Source organism: Mesocricetus auratus, unplaced genomic scaffold (assembly GCF_017639785.1).
Source record: "Mesocricetus auratus isolate SY011 unplaced genomic scaffold, BCM_Maur_2.0 Super-Scaffold_6730, whole genome shotgun sequence".
NCBI classification, from domain to species: domain Eukaryota; kingdom Metazoa; phylum Chordata; class Mammalia; order Rodentia; family Cricetidae; genus Mesocricetus; species Mesocricetus auratus.
The window spans coordinates 93,574,945-93,587,468 of record NW_024429184.1 but is presented as its reverse complement, the minus strand read 5'-3'; the positions used below and the strand labels follow the sequence as shown (position 1 = coordinate 93,587,468).

The following is a 12,524-nucleotide window of genomic DNA, read 5'->3' as shown; positions in this document are numbered from 1 at the left end:
AACCTTGGAAAGAGTGAGCAGGATGCTCAGGTGAATTATGGCATCTGGTTTAGAGAAGTTCAGATGGTCACATGGACTATCAGAGTAAGGAACACCCTTTTCTTCCCCCCTTTAAAAAAGTATATACAAGTAAATTGTGACTTGTTTACCCCATTAAGAGAATGCTGAGGAGCACTAAGGATTAATGAACTAACATCATACATGGGAATAGAGACGCAAATCACAAACATGCTGAACTGAGAATTTTGCAAAGCTAACCTGCGCAGAAGTCATGGTTGGGTGGAGAGGGGTACCTTTGTACATAGTACTAAATGGATACAATGCTCCCAAGAATTTATTACACTTTGCAGCAAAGGAAGTAATCCACTTTACAATAAAGTCCCTTTACAAAGGTCAAAGGGCCAGCAACTATCTGTAATCATACATTCCATGGTATTTACGAGGCACTGTTCACAGCATAGGGCTGTTGCAGAACCTAAAATAAGGTTCACCCAGAAAGACAGAGCTCTTACCTACCTCCTTTTGTGCAGGAGAGGCACGTCAAGGAGAATTCTGGTGTTTCTAGATTCTCTGGAGTTGATAGCCTGTTGATAGGCTGTGGGGTGCATTTCTGATGAACAAGCTAAGGAGGCACAGGCTAGAAAGAGCACACATTAAGGCACCAGGAGAAAGATCACGTTGATAGGCTTCTAAAGGTCGGCCTCTCTGGAATGAGCAGATGTTAACCAGAGGTTACTGCTGAGCAATAGGATCACTTGTGTTTTAACTGTCCTTTTTGCAGCACTTTCTACAGAAAGCATGTATTATTTTTATAATAAAAGTACAACTGTGGAAGGTGTGGTTTTTTAAAAAACAAGGGCCCTTAGAATTCTAAAATTAGAACATCATTGAAATCCAAACCCAAGAAAGACTTACGTGCAGAAATTATGAAATCAGGACCAAGAGGTGATTAGATCACGATATACCTGTATACACTGATACAGCATCCTGGCCGCAACCATGCCAACTGAAGCCCCATACTTGGGAGGGTTAGGGAAAGAGGGAATGAGTGTGGTGTGGTTAGCTTTGCCTGTCAAATCGACACAACATAGAACCACCTGGGAAGACTGTCTCGACAAAGGGTTGTCTACATTGGATTGGCCTGTGCGCATGTCTCTTGGGGATTGTCTTAATTAAGATAATTGATGCAGAAGACAGCCTATTTTGGACAACACTACACCCTAGGCAGGGGTTCTGAACTGGAGGAGAATGTGTAAATCCAGCACAAGCAAGCAAGGAGTCATTCACACACTTGTTCTCTCTCTGCTCTTAATTGTGGATGTGATGTGACCAGCTGCCTCAAACTCCTGCTGCCATGACCCGCTCCCACATGATGAACGATAACCTGAAACTGTGAACTTAAACACACCCCTTTCCCCCTAAGTTGCTGTTTTTCAAGAGTGGAAGGTTCCTGTTGGGGGAAGGAGTCAGGAGGTTTGCAGGTAGCTGTTGTCAAAGCTCAACCCTTCCTTCGTGGATGACTGTAGATAGACTTCTCAGCCATTCCAACTAACCAAGAAGCCAAACCAATCTCCTAAGTAGTAACTGTCAGGCATGGGTGTCACAGGTCCAAAGGAAGCCACCGAGGCAGAGAGGACACATTTACAGGTAGGTAGTAGGCTGCTCCCAGCTACCTGTGGCATCCTCTGTCTGAGTGCTATGCAGTTGGGTGTCTTATCTAAGATCTTATCAGGGAGAAAAGAATCCACTCTGTTTTCTCTCCCAGGGCCCAGTGGCATCTGGATCATGCTGATCCTTGTAATTCGTATTCTGGGGAAGTGTTAATGACTTAATCCCTCCACTTGCTCCTGCTCCCTTGTGGCCTTCTCAGTGAGAGTCACAGACAAGACCCAGTGAAGTCCAGACTGAATCAGAGCATATTGAACTCATTTTGCTGGGAAACGGCTCTGAAAAGTCCTGAGCCTGAACCCCTCCCCTTGGAAGCAGCTGGAGGGAGTCCCAGCCATGGGTGAGGTAACAGCAGAGGAGGTAGAAAAATTCTTGGACTCAAATATTGGCTTTGCCAAACAATACTATAATTTTCACTACCGGGGGAAGGTCATCTCAGACCTCCTTGGGGCCAAGGAAGCAGCGGTAGACTTCAGCAACTACCACACTGTGAATAGCGTGGAGGAGAGTGAAATCATCTTTGACCTTCTGCGTGACTTTCAGGAGAATTTACAGGCTGAGAAATGCACATTCAACGTCATGAAGAAACTCTGCTTCCTCCTGCGGGCTGACCGCATGAGTCTGTTCATGTACAGGACCCGCAATGGCATTGCAGAGCTGGCCACCAGGCTCTTCAATGTCCACAAGGATGCCGTCCTGGAGGACTGCTTGGTGATGCCGGACTCCGAGATCGTCTTCCCTCTGGACATGGGTGTCGTGGGCCATGTCGCACACTCCAAAAAGATTGCCAATGTCCCTAACACAGAAGAGGTAAAGAGAAACTGTGGGGTGCACCGCTCCCTGGGGTTCTGGGGTCCAAGTGGGCTGGGTTGTTGCTGGTCATCAAGCCTGGGCTAGTCATGGCATGACACCACTCACTATTTATTGACAATACTTAGAACTTTTCATTTAGAAAAAATATTCAAAACTAGCAGGAGTTGGAAATACTACAAAGAACTGCATGCCTTTTTTCATTCATATTCACCAATTATTAACTTGTTGTCGCATCTGCTTCTCTCTCTATTTCTGTGGCCTGTTAGAAGGAATTTTCAGGCATGCCCTTTTGCCCACACAGCCTGCATTCTGTATTTCTAGAACAGGACATTTCCTCCATAGCCACAGTACAGTGGTGGAATTTGGGGAGCACAACACCCATGTAACACACTCATATTCAGTTCATATTCAGTGTTTCCTAGATGTCTCATGTACACTGATGTAATTCTGTCTCTTTAGTTCACTCCCATATGAGACCACTCCTCAGTCTGTCTTTGTTTTCTGGAAAGTTGGTGTATTTGAAGAAACATTTTTTTGCCAAATCAGACAAATGGAAACATCCTTCCATTTTGACGTATCTAATCCCTCCTACCATCATGCATTTGTTAGGGTGTTTGTTAGATTAAGTTTATCATACTCTGGAGGAGGAGACAGACAGACACACTGAGTGACTGACTCATTTGGCATCCAAGGCTGGCCCAGAAGTTTCCCATGTAGCCCAGAATGGCCTCAAACTCTTGGCAATCTCCTTGTCTCAGCTCCCCAAGTGACAGGATTATAGACATGAGCCACCATGCCTGACTGTCTGATATGCCTTCACAATTAGATTGGGTTTCACATTTTCACAGAAGCATCACTCAGGTAATATTGGTTTTCTTCATGTTTGATATTAGGAGACATGGGAGCTGATTGCCCTGTTACTCAAAGTGCTAACAGTGATTATCTAATCATTCTAAAATTCCAGAAGTCTAGAGGGTCATTGATAGTTCTAAGCCAGCATGAACTACAAGGTCTAGTCACAGGTCTACTTGGGCTAGAGAGAGCCTCTGCCTCAAGAACCCAACCCAAAGCAGGCCAACCAAATCCTGGGCTCACGGAATTCTCCTGGCAGTTCTGACAAAGATCCCCGTGAGCCCGTCAATCTCCCTGCTGGATGTTAACTTTGATGACTCTAAAGCAGTTCCACTTAGTCTCCTGCCCAAGTCAACTCCAAACACCCTTCAGATCTCAGTTCAACAGTCACTTCTCCCTGAAGTGATTGGACAAGGTGAGCTCTAGCATCGGGACCTTATTTACTAGGTATTTATCCTGGAGTTCTGCACAGTATCAGGCACAAAGCAAGTGGTTAATAAACATAGCTTTCATTTTGCAGTGAAATCTAATCTCTAGATTCCAGGGCCACATAAGCCCCCATTTACTAGTACACTAGCCATACCAAGATATCAAGTTAACCATTTCCAAGGTCCAGCTCCTGGACATTTTGTGTCATTCATTTTTGTTTGGTCAGTTGTTTTGAGACAGGGTCTCGTTGTGTGGTCCTGGCTGGCCTAGAACTCACTTTGTAGTAGACCAGGATGGCCTTGAACTCACAGGAATTCTTTTGCCTCCATGTGCTATATGCCTGGTTTCCTGTACATTTTGTGATTTTGTCTTCATCTTGCTTCTGTGTTTATTTCAGATAAATAGACTTACGGTTATAAAGGGAAGAGGAAGGGTTGGAAAGATAACCCAGTCAGCAAGGTGCTTGCTGGGCAGATGTGAGAACCAAAGTTCAAGCCCTAGAACCCACATTAAAAAAAAGCCAACCTCTCTGGCATATACCTGTAATCCCAGAGCTAGGGAGATAAAGACAGACAACCTGGGGTTTGATGCAACCTAACCTAGCTAAATCAATGAATTCTAGGCCAACGAGAGACTCTTTCTCAAAACACAAGGTGGACAGCAATCTAAGGAATGGCACCCAAGGTTGACCTCTGCCCCCCACATGCAAGTGTACATAAGTATACCACACACACACACACACACACACACACACACACACACACACACACACCTCCATATCTGGAGGTCTTGAGAGAAATTTGCCCAAGGTCACCAAAGCATTAAGTCCAATCTAACACAAAAATTCAAAGGGGTAATCAAACAGTGACTACCCGACCCTTTTCCTAAAAGTCTAGCAGTTTAGAGAATGACTGAGAGTTCTAAGTCAGCCTGAGTCAAATCTCAGGCCAGCCTGAGCTTCAGAGACCAGCTCTGTGGAAAACTCTAGTTAGGCAGACTGCCATGGGGTTAACACCTTCCTGTATGCCCACTTGGTGTCCAGGACTAGGGCTATGGGAGTAGTGAAGAGTCTTGCTGGACACAATTTCTTGTCACTTCCCTCTAAACTTCGATGACACTCTCCCAATGACTGTGAAGACACAGTCTTGTGTAATAGCTCTCACTATCTTGTGAGTAAGATGCTGACATGGACACTCTTGCTCAGGGCCACACAGATGAAAGTACAGATGGAATTTAAGCCCAGGCACTGTGGCCTTCAGTCCATGCTCTTAACCCTCACTACTCCATACTTCTCCTTTTCTGTAATTGAGGTCATGGAATAGAGTGCTATTTAAGAAAGATCATTTCTAAGACTGAACTAGACTCCCTTAATACAGGTGACAGTGGTGTGACTGGGTCAATATATGAGGTCACTGGCAGTGGGTCCAAGATCTGACACTAATGCACAGACTGACTTAGTGGAGCCCATTCTATATGGAGGGATACCTTACCCAGTCTAGACATAGGGGTTGAGGATAGAGTGTGCCCTGGTCCTGCCTCAACTAGATAATGGGACAGACTTAGTGGACTTCCTAGGGGGGGCCGATGGGAGGAGGGGGGGAGTGGGGAGAGTGAGAGAAGAGGAGGAAGGAGAACTAGGATTGGCATGTAAATAATAATAACAATAATAATAATAAAGATTCTTTCTAGTCAGATTTCAAGGGTTAGAACCTGATACCTTGAAGTCAGAGCTGGGTACAAATCTTGTCACTTCCTAAGAATATAACCTTGGCAAGTCATTTAGCCTGCTTGGGCTCACTATTTAATTTATAAACCATTGACAGTACCTTGTCTCTGCCTCCTATATGCTGGGATTGCAGATGGGCTGCCACACCTACCCTGTTTTTACATGGATTCTGGGACCATGAATTCTGGTCCTAGATTTGTAGGATTACTGTTTTATCCATTGAACTATTTCCCCATTCTTCTGGCACAAGGCCTACATGGGCAGTTCTTGTTCCTTAATTTCAATGCCATTACCTTTAGTAAAGAGCTATTCTAAGTAACAGATCCATACCACATCTGTGTGTACTATGGAAAAGATCCTAACCTTGTCTTTCTGTGTAGTCTTCCTTTAAGATTATTTTAGTCTCTGGAAGTGTTGAGCTCTGCCTAGACCTTGGTGTTGTGGAACGAGGGGTTTGGGAAGATCCTCTGATTCCAGAAGATCCAGGTCTAACAGTGTGATGAACTTCTATGAAGATCTATTATTTCTGAAGATTCAGCCTCACAGCCACACCCGTACTTTCCCAGAAGCCGTTGAGTCTAGGGTGGTGTCCCTGGCTGTGGGTGACTCAGGCCTGCATGGAGGTTCAGTGGAGACCCGGAAGTCCTGAGTGTTCAGTATTTGCATATTGCTTGCTTGTTCTACTTGGGAAAACCTCACTCAATTCCAGGCTCTCGGATGAACATGATCCTACTAATAGCAACTAGAAGTTGAGTGGACTGGGAGAAGATGGTGTGGACTGGGATCTGAGTTGTCTCTGAACCTCTTAGAGTTATATTTTGAGCCTTCATTGTCCTAAAAAGTCTGGGAATGGTTTCAATGAACAGCATCGGAAACTACAAAGTTCCCCAGGCTCTCCTACACGTCTGCATCCCTGCTCACCCTTCTGCTGTTCTTAAAAGAGGTGAGATCAGCATTGCCAACTAGAATGGAAGGTGATCTGCTAAGTTTGGATTTAAATAAACAAGGAGTGATGCTCTAGTATAAGCACGTCCCGTTAAATACTTAAAATATGCTCACAAGTAAAAATAATTATTATCCACTTGAAATTCAGATTTACCTTGGTATCCTGTTTCTGTTGATATCATTAATCTGTAGTGGTCAGGTAAGATGCAGATAGTTATTTCCATTTTCTTGTATCTGCTGAGACTTGCTTTGTGGTCCAGTGTGCGGTCAAATCTGGAGAAAGCTCCATGAAGTGCAGAGAAGGTGTGTTCTTTTGTATTTGGTTAAAACGTTCTGCAAATATCTGTTAGGTCTATTTGGAGTTTATGTCAGTTAGCTCCAGCATTTCTCTGTTTAGTTTTTGTCTGGATGACTTGTCTACTGGTGAGAGTGGGATATTGAAGTCTCCCACCCTTGAGGTGTCTGTCTCCATCTCTCTTCTTTGCTGCTTGTCCCTGCTCTTTGGCCAGTGCCTGGGGTAGGGTAGGGTACTCACTCACTTACTGAGTGAATGAATAAGGGGCAACCCTTCTTCAGCACAGACCAAGTCCATCTATGAAGGCTCAGCCCGTGACAGGTGAGCCTGGAAGGACTGTCAGAGCTGAGAGAGCTGTTGCCTGGAGCCTCTCAGGTGTAGTCTCCCTCTGTTCTCTCCTCTCTGGAGTCTTGAAACTTGGCACTTTAGACAGGGGAAACACCTCAGCCATCACTCTGATGTCACTGCAGTGGAGACTCAGGCAGTGTACTAGGTAGCCATTGAAGTCAATCATGGACAAGCTTCTCCATCTTTGGGGCCCATTCCATTGTCAGGTATGGACTCACACTGTGGTTAGAACTGGAGGTTTGTGTTTAACATGACATCCCATCATGCTAGAGCAACCTCGTGTTACTGGCTATCTTAGCTCCTTTTCCTGTTGTGACAAAATACCCTGACAAGAGCAACCTGAAGGAGGAAGGGTTTGTACTCTCTCACGGTTTGAGGGAAGTCATGGCAGAAGTTTGAAGCAGCTGGTCACACCACATACACAGTTGTGAAGCAGAGAATGATAAATGCATGTTTGCTCCTTCTCTACTTACGCAGTCCAGGATCCTAGCCAGAAAACAGTGCCACCCACAGTGGACAGGTCTTCCCATCTTAATTAGCAATAAAGATAATTGATAATTAAGCAATAAATCCCCACAGGTCTTGACATATCCCATGTCTGACACGGAGCCAAGTCTCAGTAAATACAAATGAATGAAGAATGAATCAACCAATAATCAACAGCTAGGGAATGGGCTGATCAGCTGCACTACTCGTCAGCAAGGCATTTGTGCACAAATGAGAAAGGACAGCCCCGTAGCTCTGTTTGGCAGGGCTGATGTGACTTCATTCCATAATGTATGTAAGTCGTCTGGCTCTGAGCATAGCACATCCTTGTTATTCAGTAAGTAATGGACCCCACCGTGGGGTCCAACCAGACCAGAACTGTGAGTGTTTGAAAGGGGGAGCTGGGGAATAGGGAATGAGAAGCACAATTGCATTGTACTTTAAATCTAGGCATGGTGATGTATACCCCAAATCCCAGCACTCAGGAGGCCAACACAGGAAGGAAGAAGGTGGGTTTCAGACTGTATTGGGCTATGCAGTAAGCTGTAAGCCAGTTGAAGATATGTAGAAACTCTGCTGCACAATAAAGAAGAGAATGAATGAATGAATGGGTAAACACTGAGACTCACATCTCCGGCTTTGTGTCCCCCGTCCTTCCCTTCTCTCCCAGTGTTTCAAATGCACAGATCTTTCCTTTCTTCGAGTCTTCCAAGCCCATTCCCACCTCCCGGACTCTGTGGTCATTATGTCCCTCCTTGGAAGGAATGCAGTCCCTCTGCCTTGGGCTCCCAGCTCAGGACTGTGTCTCCAGAGGGGACTTCCAGACTCCCATTCAAACCCAAGCAGCTTCAGTCTGCCGCCTCTCCCCTCACTGTTAACGTATTTCTGGTTTGTTTCCTTCAGAGCAGATCATCTCAGACTGCAGGGAAAATGCTGAACCATTCTTTTTTTCTGTCCTCTCTATTTTGCTGTGTGTTTTCTCTTGTTCTCTGCTGTAGCCCCTGGGGTCACAGCGGTGCCTCACACAGAAAAGCATCCTATCAATTCTGAGTAAATGAATGATGACACTGGGCCTTCCTTAGCCATGTCTTGTGTTCCAGGACTTTAAAGTCAATGGTTTGGTGCTGAAGAGGTGAATTAATAGGTAATATAACTTGCTGTAGAAATGTGGAGACTTGAGTTCAAATCCCCAGCATGCACACGTGCATACACACACACATACACACACATACACACATACACACACACCCTTCACTCGTGTATGGCGATCCATGCCTACAACCTCAGCACTGGGAGACTGAGACAGGCATATCCCTAGAGTGCCTCTCTCTCAACCCCATGCATTATAACACACACACACACACACACACACACACACACACACACACGCATGCACACACGCAAGCACAGAAAGAAAACATTAGAATAAGCTTTTTGAGTGGAAATGTCTCCAAAATCTTCTGGTCCGCTGAGGTCCTATGCTGTGGCTGTTTGTGGGTATTTATCGTGGTGTGGATACAGGGATGGCAGTCACTTGGGGGCTGGAGTGTTGGGGAGGTGTTCCTTGGCTGAGAACTCAGTCCGTGTGATAGTTAATTTGGAACTTGACTCACCTCAGAGACAGACCTGTGGACTCTAACTGTGGGAAATATCGCTTTCTTGGGCTGAGAGCCCAGACAGTACAGAGGGAGAAAGCCTTTTGCTCCTCACTGCTTGCTACAATGTAGCTGGTTGTTCATACTCCTGTCAGCACACCTTCCTGGACATGGTAGACTGTACCCCCTCAAACCAGGAGCTGAAATAAGCCTTTCTCCACGAAGTTGCGTTTGTCAGGTATTTGAACAGAACAATGTGGAAAGTGACTAATCCACTGGAAAAGAGGGTTCTGGTAGATGTAGAGACATCTGCCTCAGAGGCAGACGAGGTCCAAGTACTGGCTGCCCTGGATGAAGGTAAACATTGTAAAGCTGAAGTCACTGAAATGAATCTGAGCATGCCCGGCCCTGAGCTGTGCTCAGACACTCAACTGTGTCCTCTGAGAATGACACAGAAAACCCTCCTTGGCTGCCGCTGTCTTCCAGCATTTTTTAATCCTCAACTGCTAATTCAAGTGGAGCATGACTAGCTTATCATAATTCCTTTACCCTTCATCTGTTTGAGCCAACTTCAGTGACCTTATGTCATTGTCTATTTGTTTAATCTCCATCTACCTGGAAAGAAATCCCGACATACAGAACATCACACCAGGAATATGAGCTGTAGGGAAAATTCTGCCTCTTTAGTTCCAGAGGAGGTCAATGGGTTGGCTGTGTGGATGAATCGCCCCCCTCAGAACAGTGTGCGCAATGCATGTTTGCATTGGCTCATGTCCCGTGGGACATGGCAGTTAGGAAATTTACCGCGGTGCTGGCGACGGAGAAGTGGATTCTCCCGGCTCTAGACAATCCAGCCTCTGTCTCCTCTTCCTGGCCTTGTAGCCTGCATCAAAGCCTCCAAAGACCTGCCAGGCTGCCTTTGGGGTTGGGAGTCAGGGTGTGTGAACCTCTGCATTCTACAGTTTTCAGCTAAGCCCTTAGGGCCTGTATTAACTTCTTCTGTGCTACTGTGACCAAATACCTAACAGAAGCAACAGAAGGAGGCCGTCTGGATGGTCCAGTGGCAACATGAGTTTGATCCCCAGAAGCCAAGTGAAGGTGGAAAGAGAGACTACTCCCCAAAGCTCTCCTCGGATTGCCACACTGGCACGTGTCTCTCACTATAAACATCATGCCTCTCCTATAATAATAACAAACAATGTTTTTATTTAAAGGAAAGGAAGATTGCTTTGGCTCATGGTTTGGAGCTAGAAGCCCATCATGGGGAAGGTGTAAAGGAGCAGGGCAGGTCATATGGCAGCTTTCTCCACTCCTCTGCTAACTCCAGCTGGTCCACCAGCCTATGGGATGGTGTCACCCACATGCAGGGCTGATCTCCCCACTTTAGTGATCCTCTCTGGAAGGTCACACACACACACACACACACACACACACGCACGCACGCACGCACGCACGCACGCACGCACGCACGCCCAGACGTTTGCTTCATTAGTCTCCTAGGAACTTCTCAACCCAATCAAGATGGCAGTCAAAGTTACGGTTAGTGGTTCCTCACTGAGATACAGACGTGACACGTAGCGGAACTTTCATACAGGTTTGTAGGATAGGAATGGCCACTGTAATGGCCATGTAGTCTGTAACTGGCTTGTTATGAACGGTGAAAATATATGCCTATGATTCCAGCACTGGTGGGAGGCTGAAGCCGGGGGATTGAGAGTTCAAGGTTGGCATGGACTATGCAGTGAGACTGTGTGTCCAAATAAATAAAAGAAAAAGACAGGGTGGGGCCTGAGAATCACAAAGCGTTTTGGTTGGTGTGGGGACCCCGTGTAGCTTCGAGGGTGCTGAGGTGAGCAGAGCAGAGCTGAGGACAGGGTCTGCATACTCCCAAGCCGTGTTGACCTTGACTTGGGGATCCCCTTTCTGTGAGACCGGCTATTGGTCCCTCTCTTAGGCAGTTGAGAGGATGAAGATGAAAGCATGAGATGGGGTGCCATGTTTAGTGCCCACTGGCAGTCATCATGGTCATGCCCCTAACTCCCTCACAGTTCCCATTTAAGTTTCTACCCTGGGCATCACTAGCTTGAAGTGTTTGTCCTCCACGGCCCTCTGTGGGCTGCCCCTCAGGCCTTCTTCTTGTGATGGATGTTGGGAGTGTACACGGTGAACACCTCATGAACACCTTCATCCAGCTGTCAGCAGGTGCTCTGAGATGGTCTCCCATCCTTGTATTCACTTGCCTCCCTGTGCTTGTCTCTGCCTTCTTTCAGGATGAACATTTCTGTGACTTTGTGGACGAACTCACAGAGTATCAGACCAAGAGCATCCTGGCTTCCCCCATCATGAACGGGAAGGACGTGGTAGCCATAATCATGGCTGTGAATAAAATAGACGGGCCCCACTTCACCAAGAGAGATGAAGAGGTAAGACTGCTTGAGATACTGCTGAGGACACCATGCTAAGCCCACGCCTACTGCTCACGGAATTCCCCAACCATTGGCATTTGGCTTGGCTTTAGTCCCTCATATAAAAAACAGGAGGACAAGCCAAGTATGGTAGCCCAAGCCTGTAATTCCAGTATTGAGAAGCTGTGGCAGGAGTATTGTTTCCAGTTTGGTGGTACACACCATACTTATACTTGCATAGACTGGGGTGTATAATGAGTTCTAGGGCTTCGTGTGCTATGGATCAGGTAGACCCTGACTCAAAAACTAAAGGGGGGGGCACGGTATACCTGCTACTCTCTGACTGCCCAGACATTGTATTTAGAGTTAGGAATGAGAGGTGTTTGTTCTGGATCTTCCAAAATCTTCTTGTTTTATTTGGACAAATCACTTACCTTCTCTGAACCTGTTTTGTTTTGTTTTTTAATTTGTAAAGGGGGGTGATTTCACAGTATCTAACTCATAGCAACTTATAATGACCAGGTAACATACATTAGTGGCTTACCACAGAGACACCAAGTTCAATAAATACTAGCTATTTCTATTACTGCAATCTCATTAATAAATCAACAAGCATGGTGAGTTTCCATTCATGGCTCATCTGTGCAAATTGCCTCTGCACAAGTTCTAATGATGGTCAGATATTTGCTTGTGGCAGAAGTAGCCAGGGGAAGCATTTCTTGGTCTCATATGCTGTTCGAATTTGTAGATTCTTCTCAAGTACCTCAACTTTGTGAATCTGATCATGAAGGTATTCCACCTGAGTTACCTGCACAACTGTGAGACTCGGCGTGGCCAGGTGAGTGGCCTGAGCATGCTCAGCTAATGAAGCATTAATGCAGCCAGGGCAGCTGGTGGGAAGGTACCAGGAGCTACTGAGCTGTGTCTGGTGTGAGTGCCCTGTACTAGGAGGCGATGAATAC

The 12,524-nt window shown here is 46.1% G+C and overlaps 1 protein-coding gene across 4 annotated transcripts in view; it reads left to right on the top strand.

The window, feature by feature from the left end:
• Pde6a (phosphodiesterase 6A) overlaps positions 1-12,524 on the top strand; it is a 90,599-nt gene that overhangs the window by 26,024 nt on the left and 52,051 nt on the right. For 3 of the 4 annotated variants that reach the window (XM_040741749.1, XM_005074681.3, XM_040741748.1), the window contains exons 1-3: positions 2,005-2,478; positions 11,428-11,580; positions 12,311-12,400. In XM_040741749.1, coding sequence (XP_040597683.1) covers positions 2,005-2,478; positions 11,428-11,580; positions 12,311-12,400 — 717 coding nt within the window. Of the gene's footprint in view, positions 1-2,004; positions 2,479-11,427; positions 11,581-12,310; positions 12,401-12,524 lie in introns of those variants that run through there. The other variant, XM_040741750.1, reaches the window with a different exon arrangement.